This window comes from Pelophylax lessonae (genome assembly GCF_965119305.1).
Source record: "Pelophylax lessonae genome assembly, chromosome: 13".
Classification (NCBI taxonomy): Eukaryota; Metazoa; Chordata; class Amphibia; order Anura; family Ranidae; genus Pelophylax; species Pelophylax lessonae.
In genome coordinates this window covers 55,368,958-55,393,755 of record NC_138780.1, presented here as the reverse complement: position 1 = coordinate 55,393,755, position 24,798 = coordinate 55,368,958, and the positions used below count along the sequence as shown (strand labels likewise).

General features: G+C 43.5%; 1 protein-coding gene across 1 annotated transcript in view; it reads right to left on the bottom strand.

Annotated features, from left to right (window-relative positions):
- The window catches only part of ZFYVE26 (zinc finger FYVE-type containing 26), a 1,347,068-nt gene that overhangs the window by 1,304,647 nt on the left and 17,623 nt on the right, over positions 1 to 24,798 (bottom strand). Inside the window, exon 3 of the mRNA XM_082275187.1 lies at positions 19,721 to 19,807. Within this exon, the coding sequence (XP_082131313.1) occupies positions 19,721 to 19,807 (87 nt within the window). The remainder of the gene's footprint in view (positions 1 to 19,720; positions 19,808 to 24,798) is intronic.

Below are 24,798 nucleotides of genomic sequence, written 5' to 3'. Positions count from 1 at the left end.
CAAAGGGTGGTAATAAATAACGCGTACTAAACTGGTCTGGGGTGGTAAGTGGGGTCCCCCAAGGCTCAGTCCTGGGACCAATTTTGTTCAATTTATTCATAAAAAGCATTAAGGATGGGATCATTAGCTCAATCTCAGTTTTTGCAGATGACAAAATTAAGCAGGGCAATAAACTTCACATCATGAGGCAGAAATCTTACAGAATGACCTGAACAAAATAACAGAGTGGGCAACTACATGGCAAATGAGGTTTAATGTGAAGAAGTGTAAGGTAGGAATGCACCGAATATTCGGCGGCCGAACATTATTCGCCCGAAAATAGAGAAAATAGCACTTTCGGTGTTCGGCCGAATAAGTCAAAAGGCCGAATAATTTTGTGCCGAACAATGTCAGCTTCCGCCCGGACCGCTCCCCTTCCTCATTGCGGCTCCCTTCTCACATGCCGCCGGTGTCCTGTCCGGCCACGAGTAGGGGGTGTGACGTCACGCGCGCGTCCCGCCCCCTGCTCCTGACTGCGGCTCCTTCACACTAGGTCCAGCGAGCGTGACACTATGTGCACGCCCCGCCCCCCTGTTCGCGGCTTTTGGCTCCGACCTGGCTGCAGTTCAGGTATGTGGAGCTGAGCACATTTGGGGGAGAATACGGTAGCTGCACAAGCATTAGTGTGCAGACTGCCATATGTTGTTGCCACTTGCCATGCTCATTACATTAGAGTGCCCTATAAAGTGCCCCTTAAAAAAAAAAAAAAAAGAAAAAAAATGTGCCCAACAGAGTGCTCCCTTGACATAAAATGTGGACATCAGCGTACCCCTTATTTTATGCTAAGGGACATGCTGATGAGCATATTTTATGTTAAGGGGCACTCTGATGAGCATATTTTATGTTTTTTTTTTTTGTTTAATTTCTGTTTATTGAAAATTTTTCAAGAAGACAAAGAAAAACAGAACAAAGACCATACAATCCGACATTAAATACGGCAAAAAGCCATGGAACAATATCAATGAGTACACGAACATCTCAGTACGCGTCCAGCATGCCCAGTTATGAAAAATCTGGGAAAACATACTGATAGCACAACATCTTGTATCATAAAACCAATGTCAGAGAGCACCTATAGGAAAGTGAAAGGATACTAAAAAGCAGAAAAGAAAGATAAAGAAAAGGAGAGAGCAGCAGGGAGAAAAAGGGGGCAAGAGGGGGGGGGGGGAGGGGAGGGTGGGAAAAATAGGCCACGGGTAGCTTATGTACCTAACGATAAAAACTTTAATCAGATAGGATTACATTAGAAGGTGATAAACCAAGGGGGGACATATTTTATGTTAAGGGGCACGCTAATGGGCATATTTTATGTTAAAAAATGCGAAACACCACGTTCGGTATTCGGCCTTCGGCGAAGCATTTAATTATTATTCGGCTTCGGCCAAGAATTTCATTTCGGTGCATCCCTAGTGTAAGGTATTGCACTTGGGGACTAAAAACAAAAACGCACAATACCACTTTAGGGAGGGAACCTCTGAGGGAATCAAAAATGGAGAAAGATCTGGGAGTCTTAGTAGAAGATAGACTAAGCAATAGCATGCAATGACACGCTGCAGCTGCCAAAGCAGGCAGAATTTTGGCATGCATAAGGCAGGGGATGCATTCCAGAGATAAAACTATAATCCTACCACTTTATAAAACTCTGGTCCGACCACATCAGGAGTATTCTGTCCAGTTCTGGTCACCAGTCCTCAGAAGGGATGTGTTGGAGCTGGATAGAGTCCAGAGAAGGGCAACTAAACTAATAAGGGAATTGGAGGACCCCAAGTATGAAGAGCGCTTACAAGCTATTGATTTATTCTCCCTGGAAAAGACTCCCGATAGGGGAGATTATAGCGATTTACAAATACCTTAACGGTGATCCCAGTTAAGAAAAAAAAAAAAAAACGATTTAGACGCAACTAATGCAAGAGGACACAAGGCCATACAATGAGATTAGAGGAGAAGCGATTTAACCTCAGGCTACGCAAAGGGTTTTTTACAGTAAGGGCTACAAGATTGTGGAACGCTATCAAAAATTGAAGTAACTGCAGGGAGTATGGCTACTTTTAGAAGACTCTTGGATGTACAACTCAAAGAACAAAATATTCAAATAACAAAGTATTGGAAACTATTCTGTCCACACACACCTACACAGGTTGAACTGGATGCACTATGGTCTTTATTCAACCTCAACTACTATGTAACCCAGTCTCTAGACAATCTGATCGTACAAGGGGATCACAGATTTGGTGGTTCCGCTCTCAGTGGCGTTCGACAAGGAAAATCCTGTCTCCCCCTGTACTGGACGGTGGTCATCACGAATGCCAGCCTGTCCAGGTGGGGAGGCGTCCTAGGCAAGGATTGTGCTCAGGGGGGTTTCGACTACGAAGGAGTCCAGCCTGTCGATCAATCTCCTGGAAATTCAGGCGATCAGGCTTTGCCTGACCCAATGGATGGATCATCTGCAGGGGCACCCGGTAAGGATTCAAGCTGACAAAGCCACGGCCGTGGCATATGTCAATCATAAAATGCCTGCACCACCCTCTGCCTGATCCATCTGGAAATGGGCGCAGCAGACGCGGCCTGCCCCTTACAACAACCATCTGTAAGGGCAAACAAAGAATCTGGATTTTCGAATTGACTCAGTTGTTGCCAGGTACACTCTGATCACCAAACCACGTCCAGGGAGTTTAGGGCAATTTCTTTAGGATGTTTCAGCTTAGGACACAAACATGGAAGCACAGTATCCTCATTTAAGTGAAACCCAGAGACGACCTTTGGAAGGAACACCGGACAGGGTCGTAACACCACTTTGTCTCTGAACTACCAGATAAAGGTGACCGACAGGACAACGCAGCCAACTGACACCCTACACGCAGAAGTAATAACCACCAAGAATGCCACCTTCTGTGACAGTGAGCAGAGGAAGTTCACAAATATTTTCAAAAGGAGGTTTTTGAAAAACCAACAGTACCCAATTGAGGTCACACGGAGGTACCAGGGATCTCACTGGAGGAGCCAGGCGGCGAACCCCCTGCAAGAAAGTGTGTACCAAGGAATTAGCAGCCAACGGCCATTGGAAAAATATTGCCAAGGCAGAAATCTGGCCCTTGATGGTGCTCTGAGCCAAAACGCTGATCTACACCTAGTTGTAGAAAGTCCAGCAGGCGGGACACGGAAAAGGAATGGGGAGAAACCCCCCCCTCCCGAGATTTACACCAAGTAATCTACGCCCACCATACGATGGTCAATGTTCCTTGAAAAAGATTTTCTAGCTTTTAACAGGGTAGGAAAATGACTGAATCTGACAGCCCTCTGTCCTTCAGCACCTGGCTTTCAATAGCCAAGCCATTAAAGCCAGCGGCCGTGAAGCAGGATGGAAGATCGGTCCTTGAGACAAAAGATCTTTTCTGAGAGGAAGTCTCCAAGGAGCGTCGGCTACCAGCCTTACTAGGCCTACGTACTAAGGCTGGCAAGGCCAGTCTCGTGCCACCAGAATGACTGGAATCCCTTCCAGCTCGGTTCTGCGCAGTAGTCTCAGCAGAAGTTGTAGTGGAGGAAAAGCGTCAATTAGACAATACTGACCCAAGGGGCCACCAGAGCAGAGCAGCAGCGGCCAGAGGATCCTGAGACCTTGCCACAAACCTCTGAACCTTCCGGTTGAAACGAGAGGACAAAAAATGTCCACATTGGGTGGGAACTTGAAGATGAAATCAGAAAACCTGTAAAATCAGCAGGTTAGCAAGATTGACTGTCTAAACCAGTGTTTCTCAACTCCGGGTCCTCAGGGCACACTAACAGGCCAGATTTTAAGTGTTACCTTGGGGAGATGCAGACTAGAATACTGCAATCACTGAGCAGCAAATGATATCACCTGTGATGTATTTCAATTTTCTTGCAACCCTGGCTTGTTAGTGTGCCCTGAGGACCAGAGTTGAGCAACACTGGTCTAAATCTTCTAGCAATCATGATGCATCATGTCTGTACCACTTCAAGGACTAATCCAAAAATTGTTCTGTGAAACAAAGACAGTACTTTGATCAAACAAAGTGGATCTGAACACTACTATGTTCAGGAGAAGGATTAAAAAGAGGCTCCCTGACAGACAACCCTTGCAGGCCCCCTTTAACCTCCCTGGCGGCCTGATTAGGTCAGAATTTTTGGGCTAAAAGCGGTACATTGGTTCGCATGGAAATCGGTTTTATATTTTAGGCCTGTAATTCTTAGGAATACCACACTTAAATCTGTCCAAACAAGAGACTAGTAGACATCCCGGGTATGATAGAGTTTGAAACACGAAATCATAAAAATATAATACATTTTATTTAATATAACTAAACCAAAAACACTGAAATATGTACAAACAAGGGGTGCGATACAACTAATCACTGTAATAAAGGATCAGTAAACATCTCGGGTATGAAATATTTTGAAAGATGGGACTGCACAAAGACCGACGTCACAATCGGGACAATAGTATCTGGTTTCTTTTCTTATTTTCCTTCCAGTCATCTTTTTCGAGCAACAAACTACGCACATCCTTGCAGGTGAGGACCAGTCAGGCGTTCCGGGTTGACAACGCCAACAGCACGACGGATTTGTTCAGCAACTTTCCAAATAAAGTCTGCATGAATCAAAGGCTTGTTACTCTTTTTTGAGCAGAATGTATGCATTCCACAAGCATTGATCAAGAAGATTGTAATGGTATCATACACTGATTATCCTGCGCTGGGATATGAAAGCAACCATTTTGTGTTTCAGAGCTCAGCATAACAGTAGAACCAAAAGGCACTCATTCACCACCCCCACCCCACCTCAATTAGCTTAGGAATGCTGGGCTTCCTGCGAGCTTACACTTCTAACACCCTTATCTTAACAGCAGACAGACCTCCCTAGCCGATATGTCTCTTCAGGGCCAGAAGCTATGTCGTAATCTGAGCAAAGCCATATGGCTAATGAGTCGTATAACAGAGCATTCAAGAGCTCTGTTATTTGGACACAGTTACCCACAAAATTCACAACTTTACACACAACCCAGATATGTCTCTAGAAAGTATATATTTGAATGGCAAATAAAATACCGATCGAATTAAGATCATACATGATCACAATCGATCCTAGGGAAGACAAGCTAGCGATCAGATGCCTTACGGGTCAGAGGTTATTCCGAGATAACCCGTGTTTCCTGTCTGTGGATAATAAATTTAATGCCGGACAATAAAATATCAGTTTCAAGATTGTAACCATTACATATTTTGAGATAGGACTTCTGTTAGAAATCTGTCTAACCGGGAGGTCCCTTAGCAATTTATGAGCCTCTGGGCCGCCCATGGTCCCAGTGTTGATTGGTCAAGTACTTCTGGTGACACCCCCTGCGGGCCAGAGAAAAAGACAGGAGCTGATGAAGCTCTCAGTTCTGAATTTTAACATCAAGCAGTAACATCGCTAAAGGGAAGAACCGATCACACATGTTCAGCCTCTGAACTCTGAAACACCCAGAACTTTTGAATGCAAGTATTTCATTTCTAAGGGCTCTTTCACACTTGTAGTCCGGACTCCGCTTTTCTCAGCGGGGGATCGATTCGCCGATCCCCCGCTGAGCAGGAGGAGGACAGCTGTGTCTCCGCGCTGTGTGCAGAGACACAGCTGTCAGTTCCTCATGCATCTCTATGGGGGAAATCGAATGGGAACGGACCGTCGGCCCGTTCTCATCCGCTGGACAGATCGAAAATAGGGTTTCCATCCATCCAGATTTGATGGATCGGATGTCAGCGGACAGGTCTCCACTGATATCCAATGCCCCATAGGAATGCATTCAGAATGAGTGCAGATCCGCCAAAAAGACGCTCTGAAGGGTCCGCCTGTGTGAAAGAGGCCTTATTCTTATCTATTCTTCTAAATTGCTGAATTGTGTCTCTATTTCTTTGTAACACATTTTTCTGTAAATATTTTTATTTGCACCAATTTTAACCTTTCTTGTAATTAAACCTTATTTTGAAAAGGGTTACTTTTGTCTAAGCTCTTAAATGCAAACTGACCCCAACAAACCTGCCTCCTGAAGAGCGCTACTGTTTAGGATAAATCCTCCGGACATTCCTGTCTGCAGTGACAGTGCGTGTTACGGATGATTATTCTAAAGTCATAATTGGTATTTCTAAAATTACGAGCGTCCACTGGGCTCATTATAACGTAGAGGTAGTGGCAGAAAAAGGGTTAATTGTTTAATTAGCCCGGTGACAATCGCTCTCAGTCTGCTGGCATCTAGATTGTGGTCCCGCAAGCTGGACAATCTGTGAGCCGGGTGCAGCTGAGAGTGGCATCGTTACGCAACTGACGGCAGGGTGTGAGATTGCCTGATCTTTGGTCACGAGTTGGATGAGAAGGCCAGGGGTCCGATACCCGCCACCATCACAAAGATGTCTGAAGAGCTTTTTATAGTATTTTTTTTGCCACTTTCTCATAACTGGGTAGAATGTCATTGCTTGGTCAGCTCTGTCGACACCTCCCATGGTGGTGTTGTAGTCTATCACTACTTGTGGCTTCATTACTTCTTTCCCACCTTTCATGTGTACCATAACAGTGGAGGTGTTATGCACTGTACTCCATTGGGGAAACATCTTTCTTGTCCTTCCATCGCAGTGCCATCATTTTGCTTTTCTGCCAGGCAACCATTTCTCCTGTCTTCAGCTTCTTTTTGCCAAACATTAGTGGCATGTCGCGCCGGTTAGCCCTCACGGTTCCATAGGCATCAGTTTTGTTGTGCAGTAGAACCTCAGGAGACATAAAAAAAGTTGTCCGTTGTTACACAATAGCCCTGATTTCGCAATGGCTCAATCAGTGAAAGAACAGAAAAAGATGTTGCCATTCCATAATTACCGTATTTTTCATCAAACTTTGTTCTTTCCAGTGTATATATCACTGGTTTCCAAATGTAGCCAGTTGAGGATTCGCACAGCATGTAGGATTTTACGCCAAATCGTGCCCTCTTTGATGCAATGTACTGCACCCAGCTGAGCCTTCCCTTGTAGGCCATTAGACTTTCATCTATGCTGATGCCTCTTTCTGGCACATAGCTCCGTTGAAAATTCTGAAGAATCATTAATTATACTTCCCTAATTTTTTTTAGTTTTGGTGCAGGGTGGGTAGTTTTATCAAATTCTTCATGATTTAAAAAAATAAATAAATAAAAAAAAAAACCACTCGGTATTCTGACATGACCGTGCCAAAGAATGGAGTGGTGAATAATGAATTGGTTGTCCAATACCACTTCTGCAGGGGTTTCCCTACCACTCCCTGAAGGATTATTAGGCCCAGAAATTTCCAAAGGTCATCTTTGGTCACTGGTTCCCACTTTCTGCATCTTGCAAACCTCTGATGCATAGCGCATTGTTGGTCTGTGTACCGGTTGGTCTCGGTAGTTTTTTTCTCAATAACGTCATCGGTCAAAAATAATTGGAGGAATGCCAAGGGGTTGTCATGGTCAATATCAACTTTTATACCAGGTGCTCCTGTAAATGGGAATCTTGGGGGTGCTGCCTGATCCATACCGCAGCCAATAGAGCACCAAGTACGCACATTCCTGAGCTCACTTTCCGTACCCGATGACGAATTTTCCCACGAATCGCTATCGCTCAGTTCTTAAAGTTGCTCCGTTTCACTGCTGCTGTTTTCCAGTTTGTCTAAAAGCGCTTTTGCACAAGAAGACATGAGATAGGAAAAAAAAACAGAGCAGACCAGGTAGCGTAGTACTGTATAAAACCACTGCATTTATTCAGTATAAAGGGTGCTCACAAGACAATAAATGAAACAAATTTTAAAGTTCGCTCTCAAGCACAGTGGACATGATGAGGTTAGGCTTCGAGGCATCCTGAGTATACTGTCCAGTTCTGGTCACCAATACCTAAGAAAGGATGTCCATGAACTAGAGTCCAGGAAAGGGAAACTAAGAGAACTAATGGAGGACCTCAGTTATGAGGAATGACTACAAACAAACATTCTCCCTGGAGAAGCAACTCTTAACCCCACTTTAATACAGGGCACTTTTATCCCCATCCTGCCCAGGTGTGTGTTCCTTTCCTTCAATCAGCTTTCACATACTAACTGCAGCCACTCTGTCCCCTCCTCTCTGCTCCTGACAGATGAAGAAATATTTTTAAGAAAGAGGTTTGGTGCCTCAAGTCAAGGTTTGTGGGACTTTAAAGGGGCTAATATACACAAAAGTATTCTAAGTATAAATATAATATTTATTTCAAAATAACAAAAGAAATTATCATACATTTCTGGTTTGGCAGAACATATGTTACATGTGATGTATGGGCTAAGAACCCATAGGTGAGAGTGAAGGAGAATAGTATGAAAAAAGTGACATGGTGGAAATGTGACATTAGTCTCTCTCTTGTGGTCCAAACGTCTATGGTTGGCGTTGGCTCTTTGTTTGAGAGAGTATTTAGATTCCTACGCGTTTCGGCGGGGGGCCTTTGTCAAGGAAAAATGTCAACCATCTCTGCAAGATATGTGAAATGGTAGTAAGGGTATTTAGTTTTTTGACCATCCTGAGACATTTGTTTCATGGTAGGTCATGTGATACATACTTAGATAAAGAAATGCCTGGGCCTGCTTGTGGTCCTCCGGTCCTCATATGAATCAACAGGATATAGCTACTGGGATATATAAGGTGGCGGTATTGGTATACGTTTGTATGTTTATAGTACATGTGCCAGTGGTATTGGTTATGTACTTACTGGTTAAGTATATTCTCTAGACCAGTTGAGGGAAGAAAGTATTGGATCAACCCGTATTAGGTCAGGTCTGTATATGGAAGGGAGTATTTGGTTAAATATTTAAGAACAATATTTACTTTTATATGTTCCATATTGTTTTAGTACTTACTTTGTGACATAGAATTATATAGGCAATATTGGTTCCAGCATTTGTCCACTAGGTGGCGTGTTGTCCCAACTGGTCTTGTAATGCTATACAGTTCCAGTGGTCTCCACTGTGGGGTGCTGGTCCAACTGTTCCTGTTCTAAATATAGTGAACAGGAAAAAGTCTTGTCAAAAGTGTATTCCAGTATAAAGATACCATCAGTGCATCTTTTGCACTATGGTATACTTACAGTTTTGTCCTTTGGTTAAGGGGGAAGAAGGGTGGAAGTTCCGAGTAGCGTGGTCCGAGCGTCCTCACCGTCCCTCAGCTCGAGGGAAGTGACGCCCTGTTAGAGATTCCCGGCCTTTTATATCGTTCGCGCATGCGCAATAGGCGCATGCTTGTGTAACAGAAGATCCTTGCCGGGTGACGCGTCGCGGGTGCGCGCGCATCCTGTCTTCAATCTGAACGGTACATTTCATGCGGCCGCCGACACAGGAGGCGGAGTTTGGGTCCCAATTCAGGGTCCTATTGGCAGAGGATGATAGAGGGTCTGCTTAACTCCTTGTTCCCCGGTCTTGATCACCGGGGTTACCTGTGCCGGATGAGGTTTATTTGGGGGAAAGAACAAGCAGGCTTTTAAATTTTCAGGCGATGTATAACAATTAGTGAATTTGATTTATTCTAAATAACGTGCCATTTGGAAGCCAGTTTTAGGCTTTTTTGAAAACATTCAAACGGGGGAACGCCATTTAGGTTATATATAATAAAAATAAATAAAAATAAAAAAATAGGTTATTTATTTTATTTATTTTGAGCAGCAATTAGTATAGAGCTGTTCATGTGTGATATGGATGAAACATGAAGTTCTTGATTTTGGTCAGGGAATGTTCGATCCCAGCAGGGTGTTTTTAGATGTAATATCGGAAAGTTCCGAAAGGGGATAGTGTTTTTCAAGGTAGGTTGTCCTCCATGTGTGGAGGGGGTTTTTTTTGAAAAATAAATATCTGACGTTAGGTCTTTTGTTACTGTGCCTCAATCTGTTTTCCCAGATACAAAGCCCTCCAAAAAGGGGCGGTAGCTGACATTTTCATTCAGGCCCGGTGGGTGGGCTGCATTTAGTTTCTTTATCCAGCGAAGTTCCATCTGGAGGAGCACTTTATTCCAATCCCCCCCTCTGGGGGGGATATGAATCCTGTCCAGTATGGAGAATTGGACTTTGGGCATATGGTTTTTGTGATGATTGGCCACATGGCGGCCTAATGGTAAATAAAAGTTGCTTATGGACATACTTTGTAAGTGCTGGTTAACTCTTATGCCGAACTCCTGTCGCGTTTTCCCTACGTAGAAGCTGCCACATTCGCACTCCATAAGGTAGACCACCCCTTTGGTCTTGCAGTTTGCAAAATGTTTTGGGGTGAACTGGTCTCCGTTTGGTAGTGTCTTATATGTGGATTTTTTGATAACTGAACATTGTGCGCATGATCCGCATGGGAAAGTGCCTTTAGTCTGGCAAGGATCCTTTTTGGTTTTAAACTCGCTGTGGACCAGTGTTTCTTGTAGTGAGGTTGTTTTCCGGTAGGTAACAAGTGGTTTTTCTGTTACCAATTCTTTTATATTGGGGTCTTCGGTCAATATAGACCAATTTTTTTGTAGTATTTTTTTTAATTGTTTATGTTCATTGGAAAATCGTAAAATCAACCTTGTTGGTTGTTCCGTTTTGGCCTTAGGGGCATGTTTCTTGAAGAGGATGTCCTGTCTGTTTTTTTCCTGGACTTTGTTAAATGCCTTTCTGAGGCACGTTTTAGTATATCCTCGTTCCTGTAGTCTCAAATTTAAGTCATATGCTTCCTTTTTGTAGTCCATTTCTTTTGTGCAGTTCCTTTTTAGTCTCAGGAACTGACTATAGGGGATTGATTTTTTTAGAGATTCCGGATGAAAACTGGTGGCATGTAATATTGTGTTTCCTGCCGTTTCTTTTCTATAAAGTGTTGACATCACGTTCCCTTGGTTGTCCTTATAGATATATGTGTCTAAAAATGGAATTTTGGTTTTATGAAAAGACATGGTAAAAAACATGTTATGGTTGTTTTTGTTCATTTTTTCAAGGCATTTTTTCAAGAGATCTTCAGGTCCATTCCAGATTACTAGGATGTCATCCAGGTATCTTTGCCACAAGAGGATGTTTTCTGTGTATTCTGAGTTTTCTTCTGCTGTCAAAAATTCGTTTTCCCAGTCACCGAGGTATATGTTGGCATAGGCAGGTGCACAACTTGTGCCCATGGCAACTCCGCAGACCTGAAGGTAATAGTTTCCACCGAAAGAGAATGTGTTGTGGTTCAATATAAACTTTAGCATGTTCAAGATAAATTGGTTAAACTTCCTGTCGCGGTTGCTCTGTTGGTTAAGAGTTTTTTCTACGGTTTTTAAGCCGTGTGAGTGAGGAATATTATTATATAAAGCCTCTACATCTATGGTAACCAGTAATGCGTCTTTTGGAACTGTGAGGCCTTCCAGGATCTGTAGCAGGTGTACCGTATCCTTTGTGTATGATGTCAGTTGGGTCACATGCGGTCTTAAGTAGTTGTCTATGACTTGACTTGCCTTCTCCGTAATATTCCCGTTCCCCGAGATTATGGGTCTGCCGGGTGGGTTTGTTGGATTCTTATGGATTTTTGGCAGTGAGTAGAAGGTTGGGGTTCTCGGATGTTTTGTTCTAATGAATTCCCAGAGGGGTTGAGATATAGCCTTGTCATTATACGCGCTGTCTACTAGTTGGTAAAATTCCTCCTTGTAGTTCCCTATCATGAGAGGTGAGATGGCTTTATAGCATTTTTTGTTTTCCAATATTTGCATACACATATATTCATAGTGGTCGTTGTCCATCACGACGACGTTTCCTCCCTTGTCTGAGGGTTTGATAGTGATATTTTCAATCTCTTTTAATTCTTGTAATGCTCTCTTTTGTGCGCGATTTAAGTTGGTTGTTCGGGTGTTTTTTTGTATTTTTTCGACGTCTTTTGACATTTGCCTGACAAATAGCGCAATGGTAGGGTTTGTACTTGGTGGTGGGAATTTGTGTGACTTTTTCCGGAAAATGTCAGTTGTTGCGGCTTCCTCTATTTCATCCTCACTATCTGTGGGTTCATCATTTTCTTCAGAGTCACTCAGGCCTCCTTCTTCCAGTAATAAGTTTAGGTCTCGGATGGCTCGAAATTCCGCGGCCGTCAGTGGTGTGGGTTGTTCCTGAGTTATTGGTTTTTTCTGGTGCAAGAATTTCAATAATAGATTCCGTGCGAATAAGTTAATATCCTTTATAGCCTCAAAAGTATCCATAGTTTTATTGGGGCAAAAAGACAGTCCTAGTGATAGTACCTCTTTCTGTTCCGGTGTTAGGTTGTAGGAGGAGAGGTTGATCACGTTCAGTCCCTCGGTTCCTCTGGTTGTTGCTCCTGTTGTACCTGTGTTAATGGTGGTTTGGTTTTGGTTTTGGTTTTTTCTCGGGCTAAAAAAAAGGCCCCTTTTGGGGTTGTTTTGGATTTTCATCCCTGTTTTTCTGGGATCTTGTGAAGATCTGGTAGTTGGTAGGTCTACTGGTTGTGGGTACTTCAATAATTTCTTGTTCTTGGGTGTCAAATTCCCCTGGTTCGTTATGTGTTCCCCATTCTCTTCTATCATAATTCCTTTGCGGGTTTTGTTGATAATTTTTTGTTGTTTGGTTCCTACCTCTGCCTCTGTTGGTATCGGTCCCAGAGTTGTAGGATGATGAATCCGTAGAGTAGTTGGGGTTTTTTGTTGTTTTGTTCCTGTTTCTGTTTGCTCTTGATGTATTTGACCATCTATATGCTCTTCCTTGGGTAAATGCGTTTTTGTCTCGCCAGTATTTTCTTTCCTTTTTTTGTAGTATTTCTTTTCCATATTCCTCTAGGTGTGTCTTAAGTTTGGTTTCCTGTTCGCTATATAGTGGTGCGTTTTTAAGGGGGGTAAGTAATTCATATACTGATTTTATTTCCTCATCTAGGTTTTTAATTTGTCTCCGGTATTCCTCCTGTAGTAATATGAGGTTTTTGGAGCATTCATTTAAAGTATTTTCCCATTCTTTCTTCATCTGTTCAGTTATGTGGTCCATAGTTGGGAAAATTTGAATGCGTAGTCCAGCTGGGTTTATTTTTTCCTTTATGTATCTGTTAAAGCTTTGGATATGCCAGTATAGTGCAGATTTTCTTACCAGGTGTTTCCTGAGGTTTGAAAATAATGCTAGTACGTCTGAGTCCATTTGTTCTTTCTCTTGAAATTTATCCTGAATCCCCTGCATTAGGGAGTCCCATTCCGTGCCCATCAGTTCCTCCATGTTTGTCTCCATCACACATGCACAGGTACTTACCAGGTCAATATTTTTTGGCCTGTATAGTAGTTATTATTTGGGGTTCAAATCCCTTCGTCACTCCTGTTACAGTTATATGCCGAACTGGAGGAAGGGTTTTTATTTGTACCCTTTAATATATTAGTTTTTCCTATGTCTTGCTGGTCAGCATAGGAGGGGAAAAAGTCGTTTTTTTCTCCTTTGGGGAATCTGTGAGGCAGTGGGTGTGTTTTCCACCCGGGACAGAATTTTTGGGTATGCGATTCCTTAAGGAGTTTATAGTTCAGTTTTAGCCATAATCCCTAAATATCTTTGAAGAAAGAGGTTTGGTGCCTCAAGTCAAGGTTTGTGGGACTTTAAAGGGGCTAATATACACAAAAGTATTCTAAGTATAAATATAATATTTATTTCAAAATAACATAAAAGAAATTATCATACATTTCTGGTTTGGCAGAACATATGTTACATGTGATGTATGGGCTAAGAACCCATAGGTGAGAGTGAAGGAGAATAGTATGAAAAAAGTGACCTGGTGGAAATGTGACATTAGTCTCTCTCTTGTGGTCCAAACGTCTATGGTTGGCGTTGGATCTTTGTTTGAGAGAGTATTTAGATTCCTACGCGTTTCGGCGGGGGCCTTTGTCAAGGAAAAATGTCAACCATCTCTGCAAGATATGTGAAATGGTAACCCCGGTGATCAAGACCGGGGAACAAGGAGTTAAGCAGACCCTCTATCATCCTCTGCCAATAGGACCCTGAATTGGGACCCAAACTCCGCCTCCTGTGTCGGCGGCCGCATGAAATGTACCGTTCAGATTGAAGACAGGATGCGCGCGCACCCGCGACGCGTCATCCGGCAAGGATCTTCTGTTACACAAGCATGCGCCTATTGCGCATGCGCGAACGATATAAAAGGCCGGGAATCTCTAACAGGGCGTCACTTCCCTCGAGCTGAGGGACGGTGAGGACGCTCGGACCACGCTACTCGGAACTTCCACCCTTCTTCCCCCTTAACCAAAGGACAAAACTGTAAGTATACCATAGTGCAAAAGATGCACTGATGGTATCTTTATACTGGAATACACTTTTGACAAGACTTTTTCCTGTTCACTATATTTAGAACAGGAACAGTTGGACCAGCACCCCACAGTGGAGACCACTGGAACTGTATAGCATTACAAGACCAGTTGGGACAACACGCCACCTAGTGGACAAATGCTGGAACCAATATTGCCTATATAATTCTATGTCACAAAGTAAGTACTAAAACAATATGGAACATATAAAAGTAAATATTGTTCTTAAATATTTAACCAAATACTCCCTTCCATATACAGACCTGACCTAATACGGGTTGATCCAATACCTTCTTCCCTCAACTGGTCTAGAGAATATACTTAACCAGTAAGTACATAACCAATACCACTGGCACATGTACTATAAACATACAAACGTATACTAATACCGCCACCTTATATATCCCAGTAGCTATATCCTGTTGATTCATAGGAGGACCGGAGGACCACAAGCAGGCCCAGGCATTTCTTTATCTAAGTATGTATCACATGACCTACCATGAAACAAATGTCTCAGGATGGTCAAAAAACTAAATACCCTTACTACCATTTCACATATCTTGCAGAGATGGTTGACATTTTTCCTTGACAAAGGCCCCCCGCCGAAACGCGTAGGAATCGAAATACTCTCTCAAACAAAGATCCAACGCCAACCATAGACGTTTGGACCACAAGAGAGAGACTAATGTCACATTTCCACCAGGTCACTTTTTTCATACTATTCTCCTTCACTCTCACCTATGGGTTCTTAGCCCATACATCACATGTAACATATGTTCTGCCAAACCAGAAATGTATGATAATTTCTTTTATGTTATTTTGAAATAAATATTATATTTATACTTAGAATACTTTTGTGTATATTAGCCCCTTTAAAGTCCCACAAACCTTGACTTGAGGCACCAAACCTCTTTCTTCAAAGATATTTAGGGATTATGGCTAAAACTGAACTATAAACTCCTTAAGGAATCGCATACCCGAAATATTTTTAAGACTTTTGACCTGCTCTTTTGAAGGGGTGAAGAGAAGACTGCAGATAAACCAGTAAAACTTATGTAGGAGGATTTGTTTCATCTCTGTATTATCCGAGGCTGTACACAATTTAAATTGGTTGTAAACCCTCACAAACCCAGTGAACAACTTAAGGACCAGGCCTTTTAAAGGACCAGGCCTTTTTCTGACACTTGTTTACAAGTTAAAATCAGTATTTTTTGCTAGAAAAATTACTTAGAAACCTCAAACATTATATTATATATCTATATCTTTTTTTTTTTTTTTTTTAGCAGAGACCCTAGAGAATAAAATAGAGAGATAGATGCAATACTTTATGTCACACTGTATTTGCGTGGCGGTCTTACAAACCCAACTTTTTGGGGTAAAAAATAAATTGTAAAAGTTAGCCCATTTTTTTTCTATAATGTGAAAGAATTTTATGCCAAGTAAATCGATACCCAACACATCATGCTTCAAAATTGGGCTCACTCACGGAATGGTGACAAACTTTGGTACTAAAGTCTCCATAGGCAATGCTTTAACATGTTCTACAGGCTACCAGTTTAGAGTTACAGAGGAGGTCTAGGGCTAGAATATAAACATCCCTTGTAATAGAAATAAGCAGGACATGTCCTTTAATGGGAGATCTGGGGACAAAAAGACCTCAGATCTCACATTTACATGTTAAAAATACACCACACAAAAAAAAGTATTTTTCTGCAAGAAAAAAAATGGGCCCTTTAAGGCCATTGGGAGGAAGCGTTGTATGATGTTGCTCCGGTCCTCCAAGGCCATAGAGTCGAGTGGGGATATCTTGCCCTCACTCGACTTCCTGCCTAGGACTCCATCGGACCAGATCGTTTTCCCAGCTACCAACGGCTCCGGTAAGCAAGGAAAACAACCAGGAAGCGGCGGGAGGGGGGGGGGGCACCTTTCCCACCACACAAAAGCAAAGAAAATCAAACACTGTTGCGCCAAGCCTAAACAATAACACACTTTAAAGTAATAGTGCACATCAAAAGGTGAATAACAAAAAGTCCAAAAATCAAGTGAAGAAAGTGTCCAAAACTTCACACCACAGTGATTGTGTTCACCAACCCTTCACCAATAATTTTGGCCTCTCAGCTCACTCTTAGACCCTTGCATCACCAAAGGTCGAAGTACGCTTGTTCCCTCAATTGGGGTATATGCGAGATGGTAACATCACATCAAAATGTATGAAATTTCACTCCAATCCGAGTCGATCCAGTACATGCATAGGGAGATAATAGACAAGAATCTAGTGCTCTCCGTACGGTTTAACAAATCGGATGTTTATTAGAATGCACTTACATGATATTTCAGACAGCATATGTAAAACTCGGTTACAGAGGTTCAGGACACTCGTCTCGAGGGGATATGACGTCAGGCATGCAGGCTCCACCTCCTATACACGTTACGTCAGCTCGTAAGCTCGTGAGACTGCACTGCCTCAATTATAAGGCTGAGCCGGCCTGTAATACTAGGACATGATTGGTCTGCACTAAACCTTATAAAACTACCAGTCTGGGACACCGGATGCCTCTCGATAAAGAGACTTCCACTCCGTGACACAGGAAATGGTTTCAAGAGACTTACACTCCGTGACACAAGAGTAAACTTCTAGGCTTAATGTGGTCATAAATGACAGCTATAGAGACAAAAACTTAACTTCGGAGCCAGCATCATAAAACCCCTCTTCCATATTGTATATATTAAAAATCTATAAATCTTAAATAAAAACCTAAAAAAAAAAAAAAAAAAAAAAAAAAGGAAAAAGCTTTATAAACCAATTTCAAAAAAAGGAAAAAAAAAAAGAATTTATATATATATAAAATAAAATGTAAATAAAAAAGAAAAATTAAAAAAAAAAAAATGTAAATGTCTAACATTTTCATTCATTAAAATTTTGGGGTATAGAACATGTGAAAAGGAACTGGAGGTGTGGGAACTACATACGCCAAATTAGTAGGGGAGAATCCTTTTGGATATTTGAGGCGAAAGTTCTGGTGCCCAGGGGCCTAAACTTAAGACTTCGACCTCAACTGCTTTATTAGTGAATAAGATTTTATGATTTGTGTCGGGTGATTTGTAAATGCTTATCCATGCAAATGGCCGCTGTGATTGGCCATTTACCACTATCTGTGATTGGCTGTGTCCAAGGGACACGGCCGACACAGATTTTCCCCGATTCGCGCTCTCGGGAGCATGCGAAGAGCATTTCACTGGGAGGCCGTTTAAAGACGGCCTCCCGAAAATTAGAGCCCGCGCTGTAGCAGTCTTTCGGCTATAGCGCGGGCGGCAAGAAGTTAATGTCTAAACCGCTGGCAACAAAAGTGAGTACACCCCTAAGTGAAAATGTCCATATTGGGCCCAATTAGCCATTTTTCCTTCCCTGTGTCATGTGAATTGTTAGTGTTACAAGGCCCCAGGTGTGAATGAGGAGCAGGTGTGTTAAATCTGTTAAAGCTCTCAATCTCACATACTGGTCAATGGAAGTTAAACAGGGCACCTCATGGCTAAGCACTAAGGATATGAAAAAAAATTATTGTTGCTCTACAGCCTGCTCAGCCTGTCAGTGCTCAGACCATACGCCACACACTGCATCAAATTGGTCTGTATGGCTGTCGTCCCAGAAAGAAGCCTTTTCTAAAGATGATGCACAAGAAAGCCCACAAACAATTTGCAAAAGACAAGCAGACTAAGGACATGGATTACTGGAACCATGTCCTGTAGTCTGATGAGACCAAGATAAACTTATTTGGTTCAGATGATTGTTGTGAAGCATGTGTGGCGGCAACCAGGTGAGGAGTACAAAGACAAGTGTGTCTTGCCTACAGTCAAGCATGGTAGTGGGAGTGTCATGGTCTGGGGCTGCATGAGTGCTGCCGGCACTGGGGAGCTACAGTTCATTGAGGGAACCATGAATGCCAACATGTACTGTGACTTACTGAAGCAGAGCATGATCCCCTCCCTTCGGAGACTGGGCCGCAGAGCAGTATTCCAACATGATAATGACCCCAAACACCTCCAAGACGACCACTGTCTTGCTAAAGAAGCTGAGGGTAAAAAGGTGATGGACTGGCCAAGCATGTCTCTAGACCTAAACCCTATAGAGCAGTGGTCCTCTACCCTGGTCCTCAGGGCCCACTAACAGGCCAGGTTTGCAAGATAACTGAAATACATCCCAGGTGATACAATTTGCTGCTCAGTGATTGCAGTATTCTAGTCTGCATCTCCCCAAGGTAATACTTTAAATCTGGCCTGTTAGTGGGCCCTGAGGACCGGAGTTAAGGATCACTGCTATATAGCATCTGTGGGGCGTCCGCAAACGGAAGGTGGAAGAGTGTAAGGTCCCTAACATCCACCAGCTCCATGATGTCGTCATGAAGGAGTGGAAGAGGACTCCAGTGGCAACCTGTGAAGCTCTGGTGAACTCCATGCCCAAGAGGGTTAAGGCAGCGCTGGAAAATAATGGTGGCCACTGGCCATACAACAGATTTACACTTTGGGCCCAATTTGGACTTTTTGACTTAGGTGTGTACTCATTGTTGCCAGCGGTTTAAACATTAAACAGCTGTGTGTTGAGTTATTTTGAGGGGACAGCAAATTTACACTGCTATACAAGCTGTACACTCACTACTTTACATTGTAGCAAAGTGTCATTTCTTTAGTGTGGTCACATGAAAATAATTTACAAAAATGTGAAGGGTGTACTCACATTCGTGAGATACTAATTTGATATATTTATATTTTTTTCAGTGGCCAAAGCAACATTACAAACCCCCCCACCCATGTACCCCAAGGTTTTTCCAAGCATGTGCCAATCCGTATGCACTGCTTCTAATGTTGTACTGGAATACAGGGAACATATGATTGAAAAGTTGATTGGAGAATCCAAAGTACTTGCCAGTATACAACCACCTGAAGTTACCAGCCTATAACCCAGGGTCTATGAATTTCAAGACTGTGAATAAGGTATGAGGATTTTACATTTTGACCATGGATATTCTTCAAGCTGATCTCTAATGCACGAAGCCAGAATTTCCATCTCTTAAGCATGTTACCAAAGTGTAAATCTCTGAAATATTCATGTCTGCATAACAGTTGCCATTGCAAGCTTTTCCCAATGGGCAGTCTTTCTATCATGTGGTGGCAGGGATTGGTATATGTAAGATATTAACTCCGGTGTCACCCAAGAACCAAAGATAATCACTTTCAGTCATCCGGCACTTCGGTTTGTGGGCCAGGCTGGAAAATGTCTGCAGTACGAGGCTGAAAGCACTATGGTCACATATTAGTGCAAGTTTACCCATGTTCAAAGTTTTCATAAAATACATGCTTTGAACAAAAAACATTTAAAACTATTTTCCCAAATCTTACCTTAATGGTTTGTTGGGAAACTTGATTTTTAAGATCTTGCAGGAGCAGAAGAAATGCAGTTTCATCTTCAAAATTAAACAGCCGCTTCTAGAATGCATTGGAAAATGTATGTATGTTAACAAAGTTTATTCAAATTTCAAGACAAAAACAAAATTATCGTTGGTGCAAAAACTCTTCAGACAGGTACAGATTACACTAGCCATGAAAAACATAACACCAATAGTTCATATGGTACCTGAGAGAAAAAAAAATAAAAAGCATGGTGATTAAATCTAACACAACATCACAGGAAAAGGGATGAAGAAAGAAGAAAGAAGATTCTTCCATAGAAAAGCACATATATAGTTTACATATATTCAAATAAGCCACCAAGGTTCAAACCCTAGAGTCAACTATCTCTCATGGACTCATGCCACCCATATCTTCTCAAACTTTTTCAGTTACATCACATATATATGTTAACTTATATAGGAGGTAGGACTGCTTTCACCAAGGTTTTCCTATGATGGACAGTCAGGGGGAGTGGCTTGTTCTAGTGGAGAACAATCGCTTTCCTAGCATAGAAGGCTGCATAAAAGTGGTTTAGGTTGGGGGCTTCCATCGTGTCACAGGTACCAAGTGGTAAGGGTATCGGGTCGCAGGGGACCCGTAGTTTACTGACTGAATATCATTAACCACTCCATTCCAGAATTCCTGCAACCGCAGACACCACCATATACCGTGAAAAGGAGGGACCCGTTTCAGAACCACATTTAGGGCAGACCGATTCTGTGGTAGGGTAGATTTTAGCTAGCCTATCTAGGGAATAGTATGCCCGGTTAAAAAAAAAAAAAAAAAAAATCAGTTGAGTGAATATATACCGTACAGAGATCAAGGGAAGGTATTATTGAAGACCCTCCTCCCAGTCATCCGCCATTGCAGGTAGGTCTGCCTGCCGTGTCGAAAACTGGGAGAGTTTAGAGGTATCCAATGCAGCTAAATAATAGAGTAAAGAGTCGGGATGGGTTTAACCCCCCATCAGTCGTCCTCAGTAGGCTTTCAGCATCATGCATCTCCACCGTTAGGGTGGCAAAATTGAGCCTGAAAAGCATGTCGTAGTTGGAGATAGCTAAACAGCATTCGATTGGTTAGACCGGTCGACACTTAAGATTGTTCAAAGGTGTGCAGACAGCCAATATCCCCCAGGGTATATGAATTCAAATCGGGCCCACAGCACAGGATCCGGAATGCATTGGAAATTAGGTAATCGCAGGTTACCCCATAGCAGGCTATGAGGGGGCCAGCTGTGAGGCTTTTCAACCTTAGCCAGGGCATTATCCCAAACCCTAAGAGTGCTTTGCATCAGGGGAGTAATATTAATGTTGGGGACCTCAATGAACCAAGTTCCATAATAGGAGCCAAGCAATGCCACCTCCAACGTAGCAGAGGGAATAGCCACCACTTAACTGTAAATAGGACTGCAGCCCAAAACTATTGCATCTAATAAAGCAAGCCCCCCTAGGGTAATAGGTAGTTGCAAAGTGGTTTTTGCTATTCTGGGGGTACCACCCTTCCAGATGAAGGAAATTATTATACTTAAGGATATGACCTGAAGCATACAGAGATATGCCTCCATTCCTATTTATACATACAAACTCATTGCAATGGTCAGAGGTAATAACAACCCAACTCAAAATAGAGGGACGGTGCTGCGTCCATCAATGAACTTAAAGAGGAAGTAAACCCTCCTCTGTAACTATGATAAGGCTTACCTATAGGTACTGTAAATATCTCCTAAACATGTACCGTTTAGGAGATATTTACCTTACATGCAGCCAGTGACATCACTGGCGCATGAGCTCTGAAGGAACGGCACGAGCGGCCGTTCCTTCAGAGCGCCGTGCAGTGACCGTCGGCTCCCGCGCGCAGGAGTGACGTCACTGCGGCTTCCGGCCAATCAGATGGCCGGATGCCGCGATCCCGGAAGACGGGCGACTGGACATGTCGCCCATCATACAGGTAAGCGGACAGCACGGCGAGGGCTCGTTCTAAGGTAAGCATTTCATAATGAGCTAGTATGCGATGCATACTAGCTCATGTGTTTCTCTTGCAGGTTGCAAGAAAAAAAAAAAAAAAAAAAAAAAAAAAAAAAAGGGAAAGATTTTTGGGGGGTTTACAACCTCTTTAAGAAAAGGATTTCACTGCAAGTCAAAAATCCAGTTCTCCATCGTTCATTGACGGATGCAGTTCCTGATGCATATCAGTAGGGATGTCCCAAAGCAGTGCTATAAAATGAGGGGTGGGAGCAGCAGAAAAAACAAGTTCCCAAGGCAAAAAAAAAAAAAAAATATAGCCAACCAGGCATTATAGGACTCATCAGAACAACAAAATGAGGTCCATCTGAAACAAACAGTAAACACCCTTAAGGAAGGCCAAGAAAGCCACCTTAACAGCAGCCTGCAAAACTTTGCAGCCAAAAGAGGCATCCGCAGATGCCAGCACAGCCACCTTATAAAATTTGGTAAAAGGTGTGAACAGACAACCAAGCAGCTGCCTTGCAAACCTGAAGCACAGATGCCCGATGGCGAAAAGCCCAGGAAGTACTAAGTGCCCGAGTAGAATGCGCCTTAACAGGGAAAGGTGGAACCTGACCCTTACGTGAATATGCCTGCACAACTGTCTGTCTGATCCATCTGGAAATAATCAGAGCAGACGCAGGCAGCCCTTTCTTTGGACCATACATGAGAACAAAGTGCAAATCTGACTTTCGAAAAGACTCGAAGTCGCCAAGTACACCCAGATTGCGCAGTGCAAACTCCTTAGTGTTACCCTCTGTGTCCTAAGCCAAAAAACATCCTATGTCCTCATTTAAGTGAAAACTGGAAACTACTTTCGGGAAGGAAGGACCGATCCGGATGAAGTACCACTTTATCCCCTGTGAACCACCAGGTAGAAAAAAAAAAAAAAAAAAAAAACAACACTACAGGACGCCGCCAGTTCCGACACCCTGCGTGCAGAAGTGATAGTCACCAAAAAGGCAACCTTCTGGGATAAAAGAGAAGCAGGGGAATCTCCTGATACTTTCGAAGGTAGGTTTCTGGAGAACCGACAGCACCAAATTATGTCCCAATGTGACAACAGATGTCGCACCGGAGGTACCAAGTGTCGCACTTCCTGGATGAAGTTATGCACCAGGGAATGGGTGGCCAATGGCCTTTGGAAGAAAATTGCCAAGACGGAGACATAACCCTTAATAGTACTACTCAAGGCAAGCTTTTGATCAAATCCCCATGGAAGGAAAGCCAAGATCTAAGCCACCGAATAAGAGCGATGGGGGAGCCCCAAGGAGACTCCCCACGCAATAGACGACTTCCACGTATAATGATGAATCTTCCTAGAAGTCGCTTTCCTCACTTTAAGCAGAGTGGGAATAACTGAAGCAGACAAACCCTTGTCCTTCAGCACCTGGCTTTTGAACATCCAAGCCATCAAAGCCAGCGACAGTAAAAGGAGGATGGAAGATTGGCCCTGGAAACAGTAGATCCTCCCTGAGAGGAAGTTTCCAAGGAGCGTCTGCGAATAGTCTGACCAGGTCAGCGTACCAAGCTCAGCGAGGCCAGTCTGGAGCCACACGAATTACCGGAATCCCTTTCACCTTGATCCTGCAAAGAAGTCGTGGCAGCAACTTGAGAGAAGGAAAGGCATACATCAGCTGATACTGACCCCACGGGCCACCAGCGTGTCTGCGGCATCCTCCAGAGGGTCCCTGGAGCGGGCCACAAACTTCTGTACTTTTCTGTTAACCCGAGACGCCGACAGATCTACATCTGGAGTGCCCCAACAAAGGCACACCTGCTGGAACACCTCTGGAGGGAGGGACCATTCCCCTGCATCCAAGGCCTGTCGATTGAGGTAATCAGCCTGCCAATTTTCCACTCCTGGAATGTGAACAGCGGAGAGAGCTGGAACAAAGTGTTCCGCCCAACGAAGGATGCCTGCCACTTCCAAGGCCGTAAGGACACTTTTGGTGCCCCCTTGGTGATTGACATAAGCCATGGTATTGTCCGATTGAATGCGCACATGCATGGACAACCCTACAGGTACTCGATCCAGTGGACTAGGCAAAGCCGGATCGCTCAGGAACATTGATCGGTAACCTGGATTCTTACAGGGACCAGACTCCTTGATCAGACAACCTGCCGAGAACCCCCTCCCTCATCCCCCCCATCCAGACATACTTGCATCCGTGGTGACAATTGTCCACTATATTAGGGAGGAAGGATTTCCCTTGCTTGAGCATCGGGGACCAAAGCCATCAGGATCTGAATATCCAGGGAATTTGGATTCTTGTTCCAATTGAGAAGTATTTCCTTCTGGAGGATCCTCGTGTGAAACTGAGCGAAGGGGACCGCCCAGAATGATGACACCATCAGTCCCAGAACTCTCATGTAGGTCCAAAGGGATGACCATTTGCTGGACAGCAACAGCTGAACTGCAGTCTGGAGTTCTTGAGGAAGAAACACCCTGGCTAAGGACGAGTCCAAAGTCAGGCCCAGGTAGACCAGGCTCATTGAAGGGACCAAAAGACAACTTCTGAAGGATTCGAATCCACCCAAACTCCTCCAGAGTTCTCATGGGGATTGCCAAATTTGTTCCCAGCACCGTAGGACACTCCGCACGGAGAAGCGGATCATCCAGATAACCCAGGATAGATATCCCCCCGCTTCCGCAAACAGCGACCGAGGATCGGGGCCAACACCTTGTGAAGACCCGAGGAGCAGAGGCGAGACCAAAGGGTAACGCCACAAACTGATAGGGATCCTCTACCACGGCAAAAAAACTGAGAAACCGTTGGGTGTCCTGCACAGATTGGGATCTCTGATGTCTATGGAGGCCTGAACTCGCACACAGCAATTTAGTGCTTTCAGGTACAGAATTGGATGCACCTGGTCTTCCTTCCTGGGAACTGCGAACAGGTTTAAATAAAAGCCCTGAAAACATTCCACATACAGAACCAGAACTATTACCCCCTGTTGCACCAGGTCCTGAACTGCCCCAGGGAACTCCAGCAAATGATCCGAGGACAGTCGCACATTGGA